The sequence below is a fragment of the Aquarana catesbeiana genome, linkage group LG01 (assembly GCF_042186555.1).
Source record: "Aquarana catesbeiana isolate 2022-GZ linkage group LG01, ASM4218655v1, whole genome shotgun sequence".
Taxonomy (NCBI): Eukaryota; Metazoa; Chordata; class Amphibia; order Anura; family Ranidae; genus Aquarana; species Aquarana catesbeiana.
In genome coordinates this window covers 601842832-601859672 of record NC_133324.1, presented here as the reverse complement: position 1 = coordinate 601859672, position 16841 = coordinate 601842832, and the positions used below count along the sequence as shown (strand labels likewise).

The 16841-nt window shown below is 42.0% G+C and overlaps 1 protein-coding gene across 3 annotated transcripts in view; it reads right to left on the bottom strand.

Annotated features, from left to right (window-relative positions):
* LOC141107806 (ceramide synthase 4-like) overlaps positions 1-16841 on the bottom strand; it is a 229100-nt gene that overhangs the window by 58406 nt on the left and 153853 nt on the right. For all 3 annotated transcript variants that reach the window (XM_073598809.1, XM_073598799.1, XM_073598790.1), the window contains 2 exons: positions 9188-9280; positions 6608-6736 (listed from right to left, as the gene is read on the bottom strand). In XM_073598809.1, coding sequence (XP_073454910.1) covers positions 6608-6736; positions 9188-9280 — 222 coding nt within the window. The remainder of the gene's footprint in view (positions 1-6607; positions 6737-9187; positions 9281-16841) is intronic.

The window sequence follows — 16841 nt, the reverse complement described above, 5'->3', positions numbered from 1 at the left end:
GCTATAGGTACACTTTAAACTCAAACATGGACTACATCTTTAAAAAGGAGAACATTGCAGATCTTATCATTTTCTGGTGTTACTGGGCTATTGTGGTCTGAATACCATTGTGATGAAAATGCTAATTTTCTGTTGCCAGTTATTGTTAAAAAAACAAACTGTGGTATATATGTGGGTAATCTTTAATAACTTTGGTGAAACTGGGAAAGGGGCAATCCATTAACAAGTTTACATATACTGCATCTGCTCTCTCTTCAGTCCAGCACCAGATGAGGGTGGAGGGGAGAGCGTAGTAGGAAGGAGTGAAGTTACAATGAAGCTTTGTTCTGAAAGCACATGGCTGGGTTCCATCTCAAGGGATGGCTTTATGAGGAGGACAGAGAATGGTTTGAGAAACTGTTTCTGGAAGGGCCTAATCTACATTTCCCTATAACAAGAACCATTGTGTAGAGTTGAAATCCTTGATGCCTTTTTTATTGCATTTATAAGGGAAGGGAATTTCCAGTCTAACTGAGCCTGTCACTCGTTTACCTTGCTAGTGCCACTTGTTTATTTAAAAAATAAAGAAATAATGACATATTTTCCATAAGTGCGTTTTATAAATACTACAACAGTTCTTCGAACTGTCATTTCAGTGCTCATTAAAAAATCATATTACCTAACATGAACTCTCATCCATTGTCCCACACATAACTGCTCTTTTCACAAACACACATACAGTATGTAAATGGAATGGCTGATTTAGTAAAAGAGGAGAGCATGTTAAATTTCAAGGTGGATTTTACCTATTGAATGAGGTGAAACAAACTAAAAATTCACTTTGCAAAAAATACCCAATCATGGGAAAAGGAAAAAAATGATTTTTGTGCATTTCTGATTAGGTGATTTAAGTCGGTCCAACTTCATTTTATTCACTAAGCTAGGTAAATTTCCTCTTTGCAAGGTACATTTTCACTTTAATCAGTGAAAAGAATAAAGCTGTTTGTATTCAGCAAAAATATTTTTCCTTGCACACAATTGGGTATTCTTTGCAGAATTATTTTCACTTTGCTTCACCTCATTCACTAATGATAACTTCACTTTGCAAATTAACATGTTAAAATTAAAATTAACAAATTAAAATTATAGATCCTCCAGTAAATCAATCAAATATTTTAGTAATTATAAACTGCTAAATACCTTTTTTCATCAGTGGTATTTAGCAGTCTTGTGACTTTTATCAGTGTCTGGTTAAAGCTCGTAGGAGGAGTTTTCATTCTGCCCTGACAGTCCTATCAGGATGCAGGACCCCTGACCCTCTATCTGAATAGTGCTGATTGGCCCTGTGCTGATCACATGCACCCTCCCAAGAAAAAGAAACTCTCTAGCAATGCACACAAAGCTGAGCATGTGCAGCCTCTCCCCTGGCTCTATATTATAAGGAAATATATTGGGGACAGTGGAACAAGAGGATCAGAGGAGAAAATATCAAACAGCCTTTTTACACAATGCAAAGGATTAACCCCTTAGGTTCCACAGTGAGTATAACAAGCATGTTTTACTGCATATACAGACTGATTTTACTGTTGTGGGTTTAGTAACACTTTAAAGCTTAGGATTTTTCCATCTATATCTCAAATCCTATAGGTTTACATCACAAATAAGCTCTGTGTAGACCTATGAGAAAGAATTTTATCATACACCCAGTGATCACTAAATTAAAGCGGAACTTAGCTCACTCAATAATCGTTGACTGTTTTTAATCTTTGTGCTGCTAACATTCATAAATAGATAAGAAATTATATCATATTTACTTGGTTTAAACTTTTTTTTTACATTTCTTCAGTTACTTACTGGTTCCCAGGCCTAGGCAAAGTATGCCATGCTTCCCATGAGTCTTCAGGAGTGGAGGAGGGATCTTCTCAGCTAAGTACAACCTCCAGCCTGCATGCCTGAGCTAAGGGCAGATGGATTCCAGGAAGTAAATGCTATATGAATCATCTGTCCTAACTCAAGATGGCAACAATTAAATCAAAGTGATTGATCAGCAAAAAAAAATGAGGCATGGATGGATTTGTGAGCTTACATTGAATATTAAAACAGTGTTTTTTGTTTATTAGTTCCACTTCAATTATGCCCGCTTGTTAACATAAGCATTTAAAAAGCAAGGCGAGTGCCTTAATCATTCAGACATGGTAAAGAGTTTGAATTTTGTTTAAACACTATAACACTATGTAGCCAGGTTGGCAGCCCTGTAAGGGGTGATGGTCCAAAGACCCACAGTTGGACTGCTGCCTTTGGTTTGTCTTCCGCTGTAAGATTGGTCAGTGTGACTGTGACACACAATATCAAAAGAAAGGAGAACTGTGATTGACTCCAAGGCAGTCTAACGGCTTATCTGCACCCACTGGATAAGATATACAGAGCCTGGGGAGATGGGAAGACAAATGCCCATCAAACAGGCAATGCAGGCACTGGATGAATGGGACATTCCTGAGCCTCAGAAGAAGCAAAGAATTCTGGAACTGTGGAAGGGTAGACTCGCCTGACATTGGAAACTGTCTGAGCCCTATGTCAAGGAAATGAACACCGGGTCAGAGGGGCAGCTGGGGTTGAAGCCATTAGAGTTACTGTTGCTGGCACCTCAAAGTTATACTCTAATTTGACTTAAGTGAAAAATGAAAGACTACCTATGTTCAACAAGAAATATTTGACGAAAGACAAAGAAGACGACCCCCTTATGTCATACAACATTGAAAGTGCTGGAGAGTTGTTGTAAGTAGGTTTTCCCAACGGACTCTCCAGAGGCGGCCCGACTGGCCCATAAAGAATGTGTTCAATTACTTCATTGTGATGGGGTGGTCTACTGAAGCGGTCCCTCATGTGATCCCAAAGACGAGTGGCTATTGTTTTTATCTGAAATGCACAGAGGAAGTTCCAAAACTTGCATGATCAATATGGTCAACATGGGACCAGAGAGGGATTTTAAATTAGTTACAGACCTGTCCTAAACTCGAGACAATAAACAGAGTCAGGAGGATAATTCATCCTTCAAAAAGGAACTGTAGTCTTTGATTGTCCAATTCCATGGTGGAAAACAGTGTGGCCAGGAAACACTGGCTCAGGAGGAAGGAGGACTGTGATTAGCTGGGTCAGATGGGAGAAACAGACAAGAGTAGGAGGAGAGAGGCAGAACATGAGAGACATGTATGGATTGGGAAGACACTTAGGCTTAATGTACACGGGACGCTGAGGCAACCTCCTCTGAGCGATTTTTTTGACAGCTTGGAACCGGCGTTTAAAGACGCCTGTTTAGCCGCGTTTGCATGCCGCGTTTAGTGGCATTTTGCCAGAGTTCATTGCTACTTCAGGGGGAAAACCTAACCCTAACACCCTAAACCCTAACCTTAACCTTGTTCTTCAGGGGGAAACCCTAACCCTAACCCTAAACCCTAACCTTGTTCTTCAGGGGGAAACCCTAACCCTAAACCTTAACCTTGTTCTTCAGGGGGAAACCCTAACCCCGTAACCCTAACCTTAATCCTAACCTTGTTCTTCAGGGGGAAACCCTAACCCTGACGCCTAACCCTAAACCCTAACCTTGTTCTTCAGGGGGAAAACCTAACCCTAACACCCTAACCCTAATGGGAAACCCTAAACTATGATTATGACTATGATTGGAGGGAGGAGCATAAAATGATGTGTATCATTGTCTGAAAGAACAATTTGTGTCAACAGCCAGACATTATGAAAATATAATTTGCTACTGTACCTAGGTTCTCTGCCTCTATGGGGGTTCATGAGCCAAAGCACACAGTTTTGGGCAATAATTATCAACATTGAGGGCTTGCTCATATAGGGATGGTTGGGCTCATAGGTTTATAAACTTACATAGGTAAGCAAAGGCTGGGGGAGCGGGGTGGGTTGGGGACAAATAGTGCAGTTTGCTCAAGGGTAGGGTGGTCTCCTAGGTAACCTGAGAGTCATGTTGTGGGGGGTGGGGGGGCTGAGTAAACATTGATATGAAATGCCTGCTGAAGTTGGGACTTAGAAAATATCAGACTGGGTGAAGACACTGATAAGATAAGTTAGAACTTGGATGAAGGGTGGGTGTCCAAGATAACAGGTTGGCGTGAGGGGAAGAGACAGTGCTGTGAATCATTGTTGAAGCTACCTAGAATTTAACATGAGGGCAAAATGCAATTAAAAAAGCCAGATATTAAATTTCATGCAACTATGTTTGATCAAGTCGGGGTCAAGTTCCATGGTGGGATCATCTGGTTCAAATCTAACAACATATAGTTCAAATTCCAATACTACTTTGGCTAACACCAATGCTACTGGTGTATTGGATTGGATCATGGGCTCATTAGGGATATTTAAATGGTCTATGAAGCATTGCAAGCATTTACAAGTTTTTAAAATATTTTTTTATGGTTTTTCATCATTTACTATCATTTTTAAGATTTGTAATGTAAAAAAAATAGGGCACCTTTAAAAACGCGTTTAAACTAAAACGCGGTACCGGCGTTTAGCCGCGTTTGGCCTCTGAAACGTCGGAAACTTCGGCTTCTGAACTAATTTAAAGCCTATAAACGCAACTGCCTAAAAACGACATTAAACAAACCTGTGAACATGTACACATAAGATAACATTGGATGAGTTCAGGGGCAGCTGAAAAAAGCATCCAACTGCCTCTGAACGTCCGTTTACCAGCAGCAGTGTACATGAGGCCTTATGCTGCCACAGATACCAGCAAAAGAACCTGTCTGTGATGTATGATAATATGGACTGACAATCTTGTGCTACCTAATAATAAATGCCTGTGCATCTGTCAATATATGTGATAAAACAACATAAAAAACAAAATATAAATAATAAATACTAGGAAGTGCCTGCAAGCAAAAATTTTGTTCCCACAACCCATACAGTAAAAATATTATATATAGCAATGCTGAGCCTCCCTTAATGTCAGCTATTACCTTCAATTACAATTCCTATACATATACAAAATGCAACACCACTTTGTAAGCCTAAACAATATACTGTAATGAAGATGGAAATGTGTCAATATACATACATTCCAATGTTTCTGGCATCAATATATTTCTGCGTTTAAGTGTCCCAATATATATAATACTCTTAGTCTCTTAATGATAATACAAAAAAATAAAATAAAAATTAAAAACATTCTTCTACATCCAGCACTTCTATTCCTCCACTTGTGTTCTGGTAACATCATGCGTAGTGACTCCCATCACAGTTCTTTTATGTGCTCATCTCAGATGGTGGACCTTCCAATTTTCACGTCAAATGACACTTTACCCTCCTTGGAGCTACTTTCAGGTTCCACCTAGATAAAGCCTCACTTGGATAGCCTCCTCCTGTTGCCACTTTTGATGGTATATAGAACTTCCACATATACTGTACACTGTAGTTGTATGACCATTTAAAGGATCAAACTTCCTCCCGTTTATTTATTCATAAAATAGAGGGGTTCCCCATAGTGTAGTATGTTTTCAAAACTACTTTATTAGCTTAAAATTGCACTTACTGTCACTGCCTCTGCACTAACTTGACCCACTAAAGTCTCAACCTTATTTGTAAAATCCTATACCCTTCCTGTACTAGGACAGGAACAATAGTAAAGTCAATATATATATACCCTACCACCTAACAAACACCTGAACTCTGCCTGAATCTGTGGTATCTAAAGATATGTATTTAGTGTCTGAAATATGAAAAGCTCAGTGCTGCAGATCTTATGTGCTCCTCACCTTCTCATATATTTTTATATAGTACCCTCACTATAAGCCTGGGTTAAAAAGTAAAGTGATTGTTAACACCTTTTTTAAATAACAAATATGTCATACTTACCTGCTCTGTGCAATGGTTTCGCACAGAGCAGTCCCAATCCTCCTCTTCTGGGGTCTCCCGCTGGCACTCCCACCCCCTGCCAAGTGCCCACGTAGCAAGCTGCTTGATATGGGGGCACTCATAGACACACACAGCACGTCTCGGCCCCGCCCCCACTCTCCTCATAAGCAACTTCTAGACCTTTGTCCTATTACTATCCACAGTTTTGAAAAATAAAATTGAGTATATCAATCACATCGAAATGTCAAAGCAAATAATTCTACAAAGGTGCCGTCACCTTGTGGTGCCAGCAAATACTTCTTCAAATTGATTTTTGTATAACTGCAAAGCCCCTAGATCCCTGGGCAGAAGGCCTTGACTTCTATTTGACCTACAGCCATGCCTCAGTCCTTCTTAAAGCTGAACTTACTCCCACCATTTAAAGGTCCAACTTGAGTACCAGTACTGACCAGTGAGACTCTGGCACAATTCTGTTAAACCAAAGGATGGTGTTAAGCTCCTAGAGGGACATGGGCTTCTTCCACAGTAGACAAAAGTCAAAGCTCTGTATACAATGCATTTCTAGAATACAGGGACTCTCTGTGCACACGGAAATCAATAAAATAATTATCAAAGGTGCATGATATATATATGTGCTGGTAGTATTTTAGCATGGCATAATTCTATACCTTCCAGATTCTAATTAAATCCACTTGTTTTATCATAATTTAAAAAATGTTCTGTTTTCATATGATCTTATAACTTGGTTTACCTCTAGCAAGTGGTCAGCTGCATCATGCAGGAGCATCACCAAGGTTCCAACTCGCATGTAATTAGCACAATAGGAGAATGTAATCAGGAAAATGGTGGCAAAGTGATGCACTGTCTGCTCCTTAATGTCCTGTAAACAACGCATCAAGACAATTGTAATTAAACAAAATAGATATCTTCCTTTAGTAACAGGATAATAATCTATGTTCATGCACAAAAAAAGTCAGTTGTAATTTATTGTCAACAGCATCTATGTATGTCCATTTTTTAAAAATCAAATTACAATATATGTTATGGTAGTCTTCAAAAGGATCCCGTGTATTTTTTAATTTAATTAGGATTTTAAACATAAGTGTGTAACATCACTTTCTTTGCTGAAGAGTACACTAAAAATAAAAATCCTAAAAAAAAAACTATAAACCCCTAACTACAATTTAAAAAAAAAATCAAAAACAGGATTTTTTACTTAACGTAAAATAATTTTCTTGAGGTTCAATAAGGGACACAGAGCTGAAGGAATTCTGAGATGCTGAGTTATGCTGCCACTTACAGTAGAATTGGACACTGGCAACAAAAACAATGGTTGAACAGGCAGTATAACCCCTAACAGTTCCATCATGTCTTAGTTTTGTGCAAAAGCAGTAGTAGCAGTGATCATAAGTAGTAGCAGTGATCATAAGAAAGAAGGGTGGCCTGTGTTCCTTAATGAATTTAAAAAAAATGATTTTACAGTAAGTCAAAAATCCTGTTTTCTTAATAGTTCAAGGAAAAGGAATTCTGATACTTTGGGGAGTCCCAAAGCAGTCCAACTCATGGGTGAGCAGTACAGCAAACAACACACTAACAGACCCACAAACTAGAGGGTAAAAACTGGGGGCTACTTGCGCCTTGATGAGCTGCCTGAAGGAACCTTTGCCCAAAGTTTGCATCTGTGGAGGCCTGAACATTGACCTGGTAAAAATGTATGAATGGAAGACCCAGTGGCAGGTTTGCAAATTTTGGGAAACACATGCCTGATGCTGAAAAGCCTAAGAGACACATACAAATCTAGTAGACTGTGCCTTGGCAGGAAACGATGTAACGTTATCCTTAAGTCAATAGGCTTGAATGATGAGCTACCTAAGCCACCTAGAAATGGTGGAGTGAGAAACAGGTTGACCCTTACAGGGGCATTCTTGTAATGACAACAACAGAGCCAGTCAGTCTAAACGAAGACATGGCAGAGAGATAAACGCTAACAGCTTGTTCCACATCCAAACATACAAGGAAATTCTTCTTGGGATGTACCAGAGCGGGACAGATAGATGGAAGGAAAACATCACCTTAGGGAGAAAAGAGGCCCTTCCTACGGAGCCGAAGAAAAGGTTCCCTATAGGACAAGGCTGCCAACTCTATTGCCAAGGTAATGGCAACAAGAAATACTACCTTGAAAATGAATAGGTTCAAAGGTATTTTTTTGGAGAACTATCAGAGGCTCCCTGGAGTCACAACTATTAACTCAGTAAGAGGTTTTTTTAATGTTTTATTTATTCCAGAATGTGGCATACCCTGAGAGCATAGCAAGCCTGGAACAGGAGCCAGCACCTTGGAAAAGTTTGAGGTGACAGGAAGGGCAATGAACTAGTAGTGCATGCCCACAGCAAAATGCAGGAAGTGTTGATGTGCCATAACGATGAGGGCTTTCAGGTAGGTATCTTTTATGATGTCCACTGAGCTTAAAAAGTAAACTGGAAGGAGGGAAGCAATGACTGATTGGGTAGATCCTATACAGATTTTTTTCTTTAGAAGAAAACAAATGTTTGAATGCCTCCTTTGTTTTGGGAATGTTAAACAGTGCATACCTTGAGCACTTAGTAAATAAACACATAGGGGTTTATTTACTAAAATTGGAGAGTGCAAAATCTGTTCCAGCTGAGCATGGTAGCCAATCAACTTCTAACTTCAGCTTGTTCAATTAAGCTTTGACAAAAAAAAACTGTATGATTGGTTTCTGTGCAGAACTGTACCAGATTTTGCACTCTGCAGTTTTAGTAAATCAGCCCCAATATTTTTTTCAACAATTGTATATAAGTTAAATTTGCAAGTGTAACTTTTGCCTCTACAGAAGAAGATAAATTAGTGTACATAATTGCACAGCAAAATGCTACATTACACAGTAAGTCTCCTTTCACTCATGTGGACTGATCAGACCACCTATTGTTCTCGATGGAGAGGCGGATGTAAACGGACATGTGTCCGTTTACACCGCCTGCATCTGATCTGATCCGTTACGCTAAAAACAGATGGATGGGGATCTGTTCCCCATCCATGTAACAGATCAGATGGCAGTCGAATGGAAATGGACAGACAGTTTGTTTCCATCCGACTGCCCCATAGAGAACAGCAGACTGTGTCCGTGTCCGCTCTGCATTAGCGGAGCAGACATGGACCTGTCGTCTGCCTGCTCAGCAAGGATCAGTGGACAGATCCCCCGCTGAGCAGGCAGATCGCTTGACAGAGTCAGCCCCGTGTGAAAGGGGCCTAAAATAAAGCAAAAATATGGTAGAACCATACACTTTAGCAGGACACGAATTATTCATACCTTTCTTTTTACATCAAAAGCTAAAGTCATGAGCATCGATGAGTAAAATCCCAGCTGCAGCATGTAATACCAGTACAAGGAGGACACCAATGGCTGTAGAGAGATGAACCAGAAACATATTCATTAGTATATACATGAAAGAAATCATTTCTAAATCTATATATTATTATTATTATTATAATACAGGATTTACATAGCGCCAACAGTTTGCACAGTGCTTTACAACATGAGGGCAGACAATACAGTTACAATACAATTCAATACAGGAGGAATCAGACAGCCCAGCTCGTTAGAGCTCACAATCTAGGATATATTCTACAATTCCTGAACATCCTCCCTTATGCGAGGCCCAATGCCCATCCCAAAATGAGTAAGATATCTGACCCAGCCAGTGATACCAATATTGCACTTCTAAAAGCAATACCATACATATTGCAATCAGGAAAATAATTAGTTAAACTCAGGCTGCCTCTGGCAACAGGTCTTCAACAGTTTTGCATATACTGTGCCAACAGTCCTGCCTAGTCAACCACAATAGATTTGCAAAAATCTGTAACAAATTTCTACTGGGACTATACTGCAGTTATATCTGTTTGCTATTAAGGCACTTAACTTAACACCTATTGGTTGGCAGCAGGGCCGTATTTTATTAACCATTAGGCACAGTAGGCATGTGCCTATAGACAGCAGAGGCGAAGAACCAGCTCTTCCTATATAGTAGGGACCAGGGCTTTTTTCTCAGAAAGTAGGTGCAGGAACTCAACCACAACCACCCAACCCCCCCCCCACACACACACACACACACACACACACACATACCCACCCTCTAAACCGCATCACATAGTAGATGTGGTCAAATTTCACCACTAACAGTGGGAAGGCCTTAATACCAGGGGCACTAAATACCAGGAGTGCATTACGTACGGTGTAAGAGTGCAGAGTTCCGTGGGGTGGGGGGTTCTTGCAGAGTTCAGGAGTGCACTACTTACAGAGTTTGGGGTGCTTTATGTACATAGTGCCAAGTTCAGGGGTGCGCTGCATATAGAGTGCCGAGTTCAGGGGTGCGCTACACAGAGTGCAGAGTTCAGCGTTCTTTCACAATTGCTCACCTCTGTATCTCCCATCCACATCTAACTTTCACCCCTCTTCAGCTCTGACCTCTGCATGCAACCTTCCCTCCTTCTTAAAAGCTCCACCATCTTCCACATGTCTTATTTTTGTTGCTGTATTAAACTGAAGCACCCAGTTGGCTCTAGTACCTCTCTGCACACTGTAGGTGGCACCTTCTCCCTCGCTTGCAGATCATCTAGTGGGGGTGTCAGCATCCACAATGAACCCCGTGCACTTGCATCTCCCTTGATCCCATCCTGCGCTCTGCAGATCTGTTGGAGACAAGCTATCACTGGTAAACACAGAAGCCAGACTTCTGTGTTTACCAGTGATAGTGGTGAGCAGGGAGCAGAGGGCTTGAGCCAGAGGTAGTGGAACTGAGTTCCACCAAGTTCCAGCTGAAAAAAAGCCCTGGTAGGGATGAGCTGAACATCCCCCGGTTCGATTCGCAGCAGAACATGCGAACAGGCAAAAAATTTGTTCGAACACGCGAACACCGTTAAAGCCTATGGGACACGAACGTGAAAAATCAAAAGTGCTAATGTTGAAGCTTATTTGCAAGTTATTGCCATAGTAAGTGTTTGGGGACCTGGGTCTTGCCCCAGGGGACATGTATCAATGCAAAAAAAAAAAATTTTTTAAACTGCCGTTTATTTCGGGAGCAGTGATTTTAATAATGCTTAAAGTGAAACAATAAAAATGAAATATTCCTTTAAATATCATGCCTGGGGGGTGTCCTTAGTATGCCTGTAAAGTAGTGTATCTTTCCCATGTTTATAACAGTGCCACAGCAAAATGACATTTCTAAAGGAAAAAATGTAATTTAAAACTGCTCGCGGCTGTAATGTATTGTCGGATCCCGGCAATAAAAATACCAAGAATACCAAAAAAAGGGCATGGATGTCACCCCCAAAATCTTTACCAGTATTAAGGGGAACCCTGCACCCAATTTTTTTTAAAAATGGCGTGGGGGTCCCCCCAGGCACTATATACTCTGAACAGCAGTATATATACTATACAGCCCGCCCAAGATACTCTGCAGAAAATTGGGCCTTAGGTGTTGGTGGTACCAGAACACTGTAAACCCTCACAGTTACTCTTGTTGGGCGCAGGAACGGGCCCTGCTGTGAAATATTATATCAAGAATTGTAATTACCCTGTTAAAACCAACCCTCAGGATGTTGTACCCTATCACCTTTGTTTGTCTTGGTGTGAGGTTCTCTGGTGGTCTTCACTACACTTTTTTCTGATCCTTCACTTTCACCTTGACCCCATCACTATAGGCTCTATATCCTTCGCTAGTTTTACCCCACACTTTCCATTGACCACATTCATTTCACATTTCACACAGATTGAAGCTGTTTTCAGGCATCATCATGCAGCTCACCATGGACACTTTTCATCTCTCCCCTCGAGTATGGTGTTCTCCGCCTTGGCTGCCCGCAGTATTACGCCTCCAGAGTTTTCCTGGCTTTCCTCAACTACCAGGTTTTAGCATTCCATGGCCAACTTTAGAGCTGATATGTAAGTAATTTTGGGGTGTTTGGTTTTCTCCTCCCCCTACATCCTTATTTAATTTATTGGAGTGATTTGGAATATTTTTTATAGATACGCATTCTACACTTGCTTCTGAAGAAGTGGAACTTCATCCACGAAACACGTCGAGCTTTTAAATGCAGTTTTTTATTCAATCATGCGTTTATATTATACCTTTTTCTTTGATTTTATGTATCATGTGCAAAAATGGAATTTTCACATTTGTCTATTATATGCCCATCAGCTCATCATATCTGCTATGTACCATGTCCCATGTGTATTTATATGAATAAACTTTCTCATTATTGTGCAATGTATTTATTTTTGTCTAACACACATTTAACTCAAAGTCCCAAATCCCCCCTTTTCTTTGCATTGCACAAACCTTTTTTTCAAGGCCTCCTGAAGATGTTTCATCCTCTGCTCCCTCTGCGAAGGCAGGATGAGTTCTGCAACCTTACCCTTGTAACGTGGATCAAGAAGGGTTGCCAGCCAGTAATGATCCCTCTCCTTGAATCCACGAATCCTAGGGTCCTTTCGCAGGCTTTACAGAATCAGGGAGGCCATAGAGCGTACATTTGCAGCGGCATTCTGATTCCGAGTCCTCTGGCTCACTAAGGATCACATGATCCATAACTATCTCCTTTCAGCCACGTACAACTCCTTGGGTTTCTGGGGACTAAAAACCATCCCTTGAAGACTGCTGCTGAGTGTTATCCTCTACATCCATGCTGACACAATTCTCCTCATCTTCTTCCTGTGTGTTTGGCGGGCCCACAGGAAAGCTATCTGGATAAAGGGGGCCTTGAGAGGTAAGGAAGTCCTCCTCTTCCTCCCGCTGTTCTGCCCCAAGTGCCCTGTCCATAATTCCATGAAGCGCGTGCTCCAACGGAAAGACTAGAGGGACATTGTCACTGATGCATGCATTGTCTCTGCTCACCATCCTTGTGCCCTCCTCAAATGGTGACAGGACAGTGCATGCATCCTTGATCAGTAGCTGAAAAGAAGCCAAGCTCCCCTGACCCTGTCCTGGTGCCATACTAGCACAGGTACTCATTGATGGCAAACTGCTGTGTGTGCAGCTGCTGCAGCATTGCCAATGTTGAGTTCCACCTGGTGAGCTTGTCACAAATGAGGCAGGCTGGGCAGGTTGCATTGCCCTTGAATGTCAGCCAGCCGAGCACTGGCATTGTATGACCGGCGGAAATGACCACAGACTTTTCTGGCCTGCCTCAGGAGATCCTGTAAGCCTGGGTACCTGCTCAAGAACCGCTGCACCACCAAATTAAGGACATATGCCAAACATGGAACACGGATCAAATGTCCCTGTTGGAGGGTGGAGAGAACATTGGTGCCATTGTCACATATAACCATTCCTGGCTGGAGCTGGCATGGTGTCAACCATCTCTGAGCCTGCCCCTGCAGAGCTGATAGAATTTCTGTCCCAGTGTGGCTCCTTTCCCCTAGGCAGACTAACTCAAGCACTGCATGGCATCTTTTAGCCTGACTGCTTGCGTAGCCCCTTGAACGCTTACAGAGCACTGCTGGTTCAGAGGACAAATCTGCAGAAGAGGCCATAGAGGAAGAACAGGAGTGGGTGGAGCAGAGAGCTGTGGCAGAATCACCACTAGCATTTTGAAGGCGTAGTGGCGGAACAAGCTCCAACAACACTGAACTCTGTACTGCATCCTTCCCAGCTGCCAGCAGATTTACCCAGTGCTGCGTGAAGGAAAGGTAACATCCCTGCCCATGCCTGCTGTACCATGAGTCAGTGGTAATATGAACCTTACTGCTTACCACCCTGTCCAACGAGGCCAAAACATTGCCTTCCGCACGCCGGTAGAGAGCCGGAATGGCCTTCCGTGAAAAGAAATGGCATTTTGGAACCTGCCACTGAGGTACAGCACATTCCACAAATTCATGAAAGGGGGCAGAGTCTACCAGCTGAAAAGGCAGCAGTTGCAGTGCTAGCAATTTGGCCAAGCTAGCATTTAGACACTGAGCATGTGGATGGCTGGGACCGAATTTCTTTTTCTGGTTCAGCAACTGGGGTAAGGAAATTTGCCTGCTAAAATCAGATGGTGGTGTACTGCTAGCAGATTGTCTGCAAGTACTTGGGACACCTATTGCTATACCTTCATTCCTCTAATTGCAGGTTTTTGAGAGGACTGGAGGTATAGTAGGGTTGGAGATCCCAGATGAGGAGCAGGGAGAAGTCCACATTTTTCTTTGATGTGGGTCTTTCAAGTGCTGTTGCCAACGGACTGCATGGTGTCCAAGTGGCTGCTGTTCTGGCCACGCTTGATCTGCTCCAGACATAGGCTGCAAACAGCAAGGGTGTGATCTGCTGCACACGTGTCGAAAAAGGCCCACACCAAGGAACTTTTAAAAGTCAGCGGGGAGTCAGCAGCGTCCTGCACCTGCGGAGCTCTGTGGTGTGATGCAATAGGGTGGCTGCCGTTAAGCTACGCCCTAGAGGACATCCTGCCTCATTTGGAGTTGTGCCTCCTCCTCCTCTCTTCTCTCAGGCACCCAAGTACAGTCAGTGACCTCATCACCCCCTCCCTCCTCGTCACTGGAGCAAACTTGGCAGTATGCTGCAGCTGGGGGAACATGACTGCCAGTTTCTTGTCCTTCTTGGGCACCCCCTCTCTCTAGGCTCATGTTGCTCCCTTCCTTAACCTGGGAACCAACATCAGAGCCTTCAAATCGCTGCCCATCCTCCAGCAGCATGTACCCGACTTTGTGGTTGAATAATTCTGGGGACTCCCTTGTGCATAATGGTGGGCCTATGGAAGGAGTGACTGTGGACAAGGAGGCGGTGGAATAGGCCACTTTGGCAGCTGTGTTGGAAGGCAAACTACGCTGAGCTTGGTTGACAGAAGATGAGGAGGATGAGGATGGCTTTGTTATCCACTCCACCAACTCTTCTGCATGTTCTGGCTCAATAACATGGCCAGCAGCAGAAAAAAAGGACAAGCGTGCCCCACAGCCACCTGCAGAGGATGCACCATGTCCACAACCAGCACTGTTGACTGTAGACACAGAGGCTGCTTGCCCTCTTTTAGTGGCCTGTGAGCATCTGCCTCTCCTTGGTGGCCTTCCGGACATGATGTATTTTTTGTTTTGCAACCCCACACTACATTGTATTAGATACTGTGTACACTACCTGAAGTGTATTAGAAACTGTACACACTGTATTACATACTGTGTACACCGCCTGCACTGTATTAGCAACTGTACAACGGCTGCACTGTATTGTATACTGTGTACACCACCAGAAGTGTAGTAGAAACTGTACACACTGTATTAGATACTGTGTACACCGCTTGCAATGTATTAGAAACTGTACTCTGGCTGCACTGTATTGTGCACTGTGTACACCACCAGAAGTGTAGTAGAAACTGTACACACTGTATTAGAAACTGTACTATGGCTGCACTGTATTGTGTACACCAGCAGAAGTGTAGTAGAAACTGTACACACTGTATTAGATACTGTGTACACCGCCTGCACTTTATTAGAAACTGTACTACGGCTGCACTGTATTGTGTACTGTGTACACCAGCAGAAGTGTAGTAGAAACTGTACACACTGTATTAGATACTGTGTATACCGCCTGCACTGTTTTAAAAAACTGTACCATGGCTGCACTGTATTGTGTACTGTGTATACCACCAGAAGTGTAGTAGAAACGGTACACACTGTATTAGATACTGTGTACACCGCCTGAAGTGTATTAGAAACAGTACACCACAGAATACACTGTAGATTTAGGCTACACTGAATGCAAAGTATAAGTGTGTATATATATATATATATATATATATATATATATATATATATATATATATATATATATATATATATATATATATTAATACACTGCCTGAATATATATCTTAGCAGTATAAGACAGTCCTTTTAAATAATGCTCAGCATCCCAGCCACAGCATATAACATAGCAAAGTCCCAGTTCAGGTAAGCTCACCCAGCAGGATCAGGTCATAGGTAACAGGGGTCCTTCCAGCTTCAAGCTCCTCTCAGCTTTGATAGCTCAACGGCCATCTCTCTACAAACACACTTCTCTCTGACATTTTCAACTCAGCTGGCAATAAGAAGGTCTGAAGGGGAAGTACCTGGCCTCTTCAATTAACCCCTTCTTAACCCTGCCCCAGGCTGACTCTCCACAATAGATACAGTTGTGCTCATAAGTTTACATACCCTGGCAGAATTTATGATTTCTTGGCCATTTTTCAGAGAATATGAATGATAACACAAAAAAATGTCTTTCACGCATGGTTAGTGTTTAGCTGAAGCCATTTATTATAAATCAACTGTGTTTACTCTTTTTAAATAATAATGATAACAGAAACTACCCAAATTACCCTGATCAAAAGTTTACATACCCTGTTGATTTTGGCCTGATAACATGCAAGTTGACACAAAGGGGTTTGAATGGCTATTAAAGGTAACCATCCTCACTTGTGTTCTGCTTGCTTGTAATTGGTGTGTGTGTATAAAAGGTCAATGATTTTCTGGACTCCTGACAGACCCTTGCCTCTTTCATCCAGTGCTGAATTGACATTTCTTGATTCTGGAGTCATGAGGTAAGCAAAAGAATTGTCAAAGGATTTGCGGGAAAAGGTAGTTGAACAGTATAAAACAGTAAAGGGATATAAAAAGATATTCAAGGAATTGAGAATGCCAATCAGCAGTGTTCAAACGCTAATCAAGAAGTGGAAGATGAGGGGTTCTGTTGAAACCAAACCACATTCAGGTAGACCAACTAAAATTTCAGCCACAACTGCCAGGAAAATTGTTTGGGATGCAAAGAAAACCCCACAAATAACTTCAGATGAAATACAGGAGTCGCCAGAAGAAAGCCATTACTACGCAAATGCCACAAAGTATCCGCTTACAATACGCCAAACAGCACAGAGACAAGCCTCAAACCTTCTGGCACAAAGTCATTTGGAGTGATGAGACCAAAATTTTGCTTTTTGGC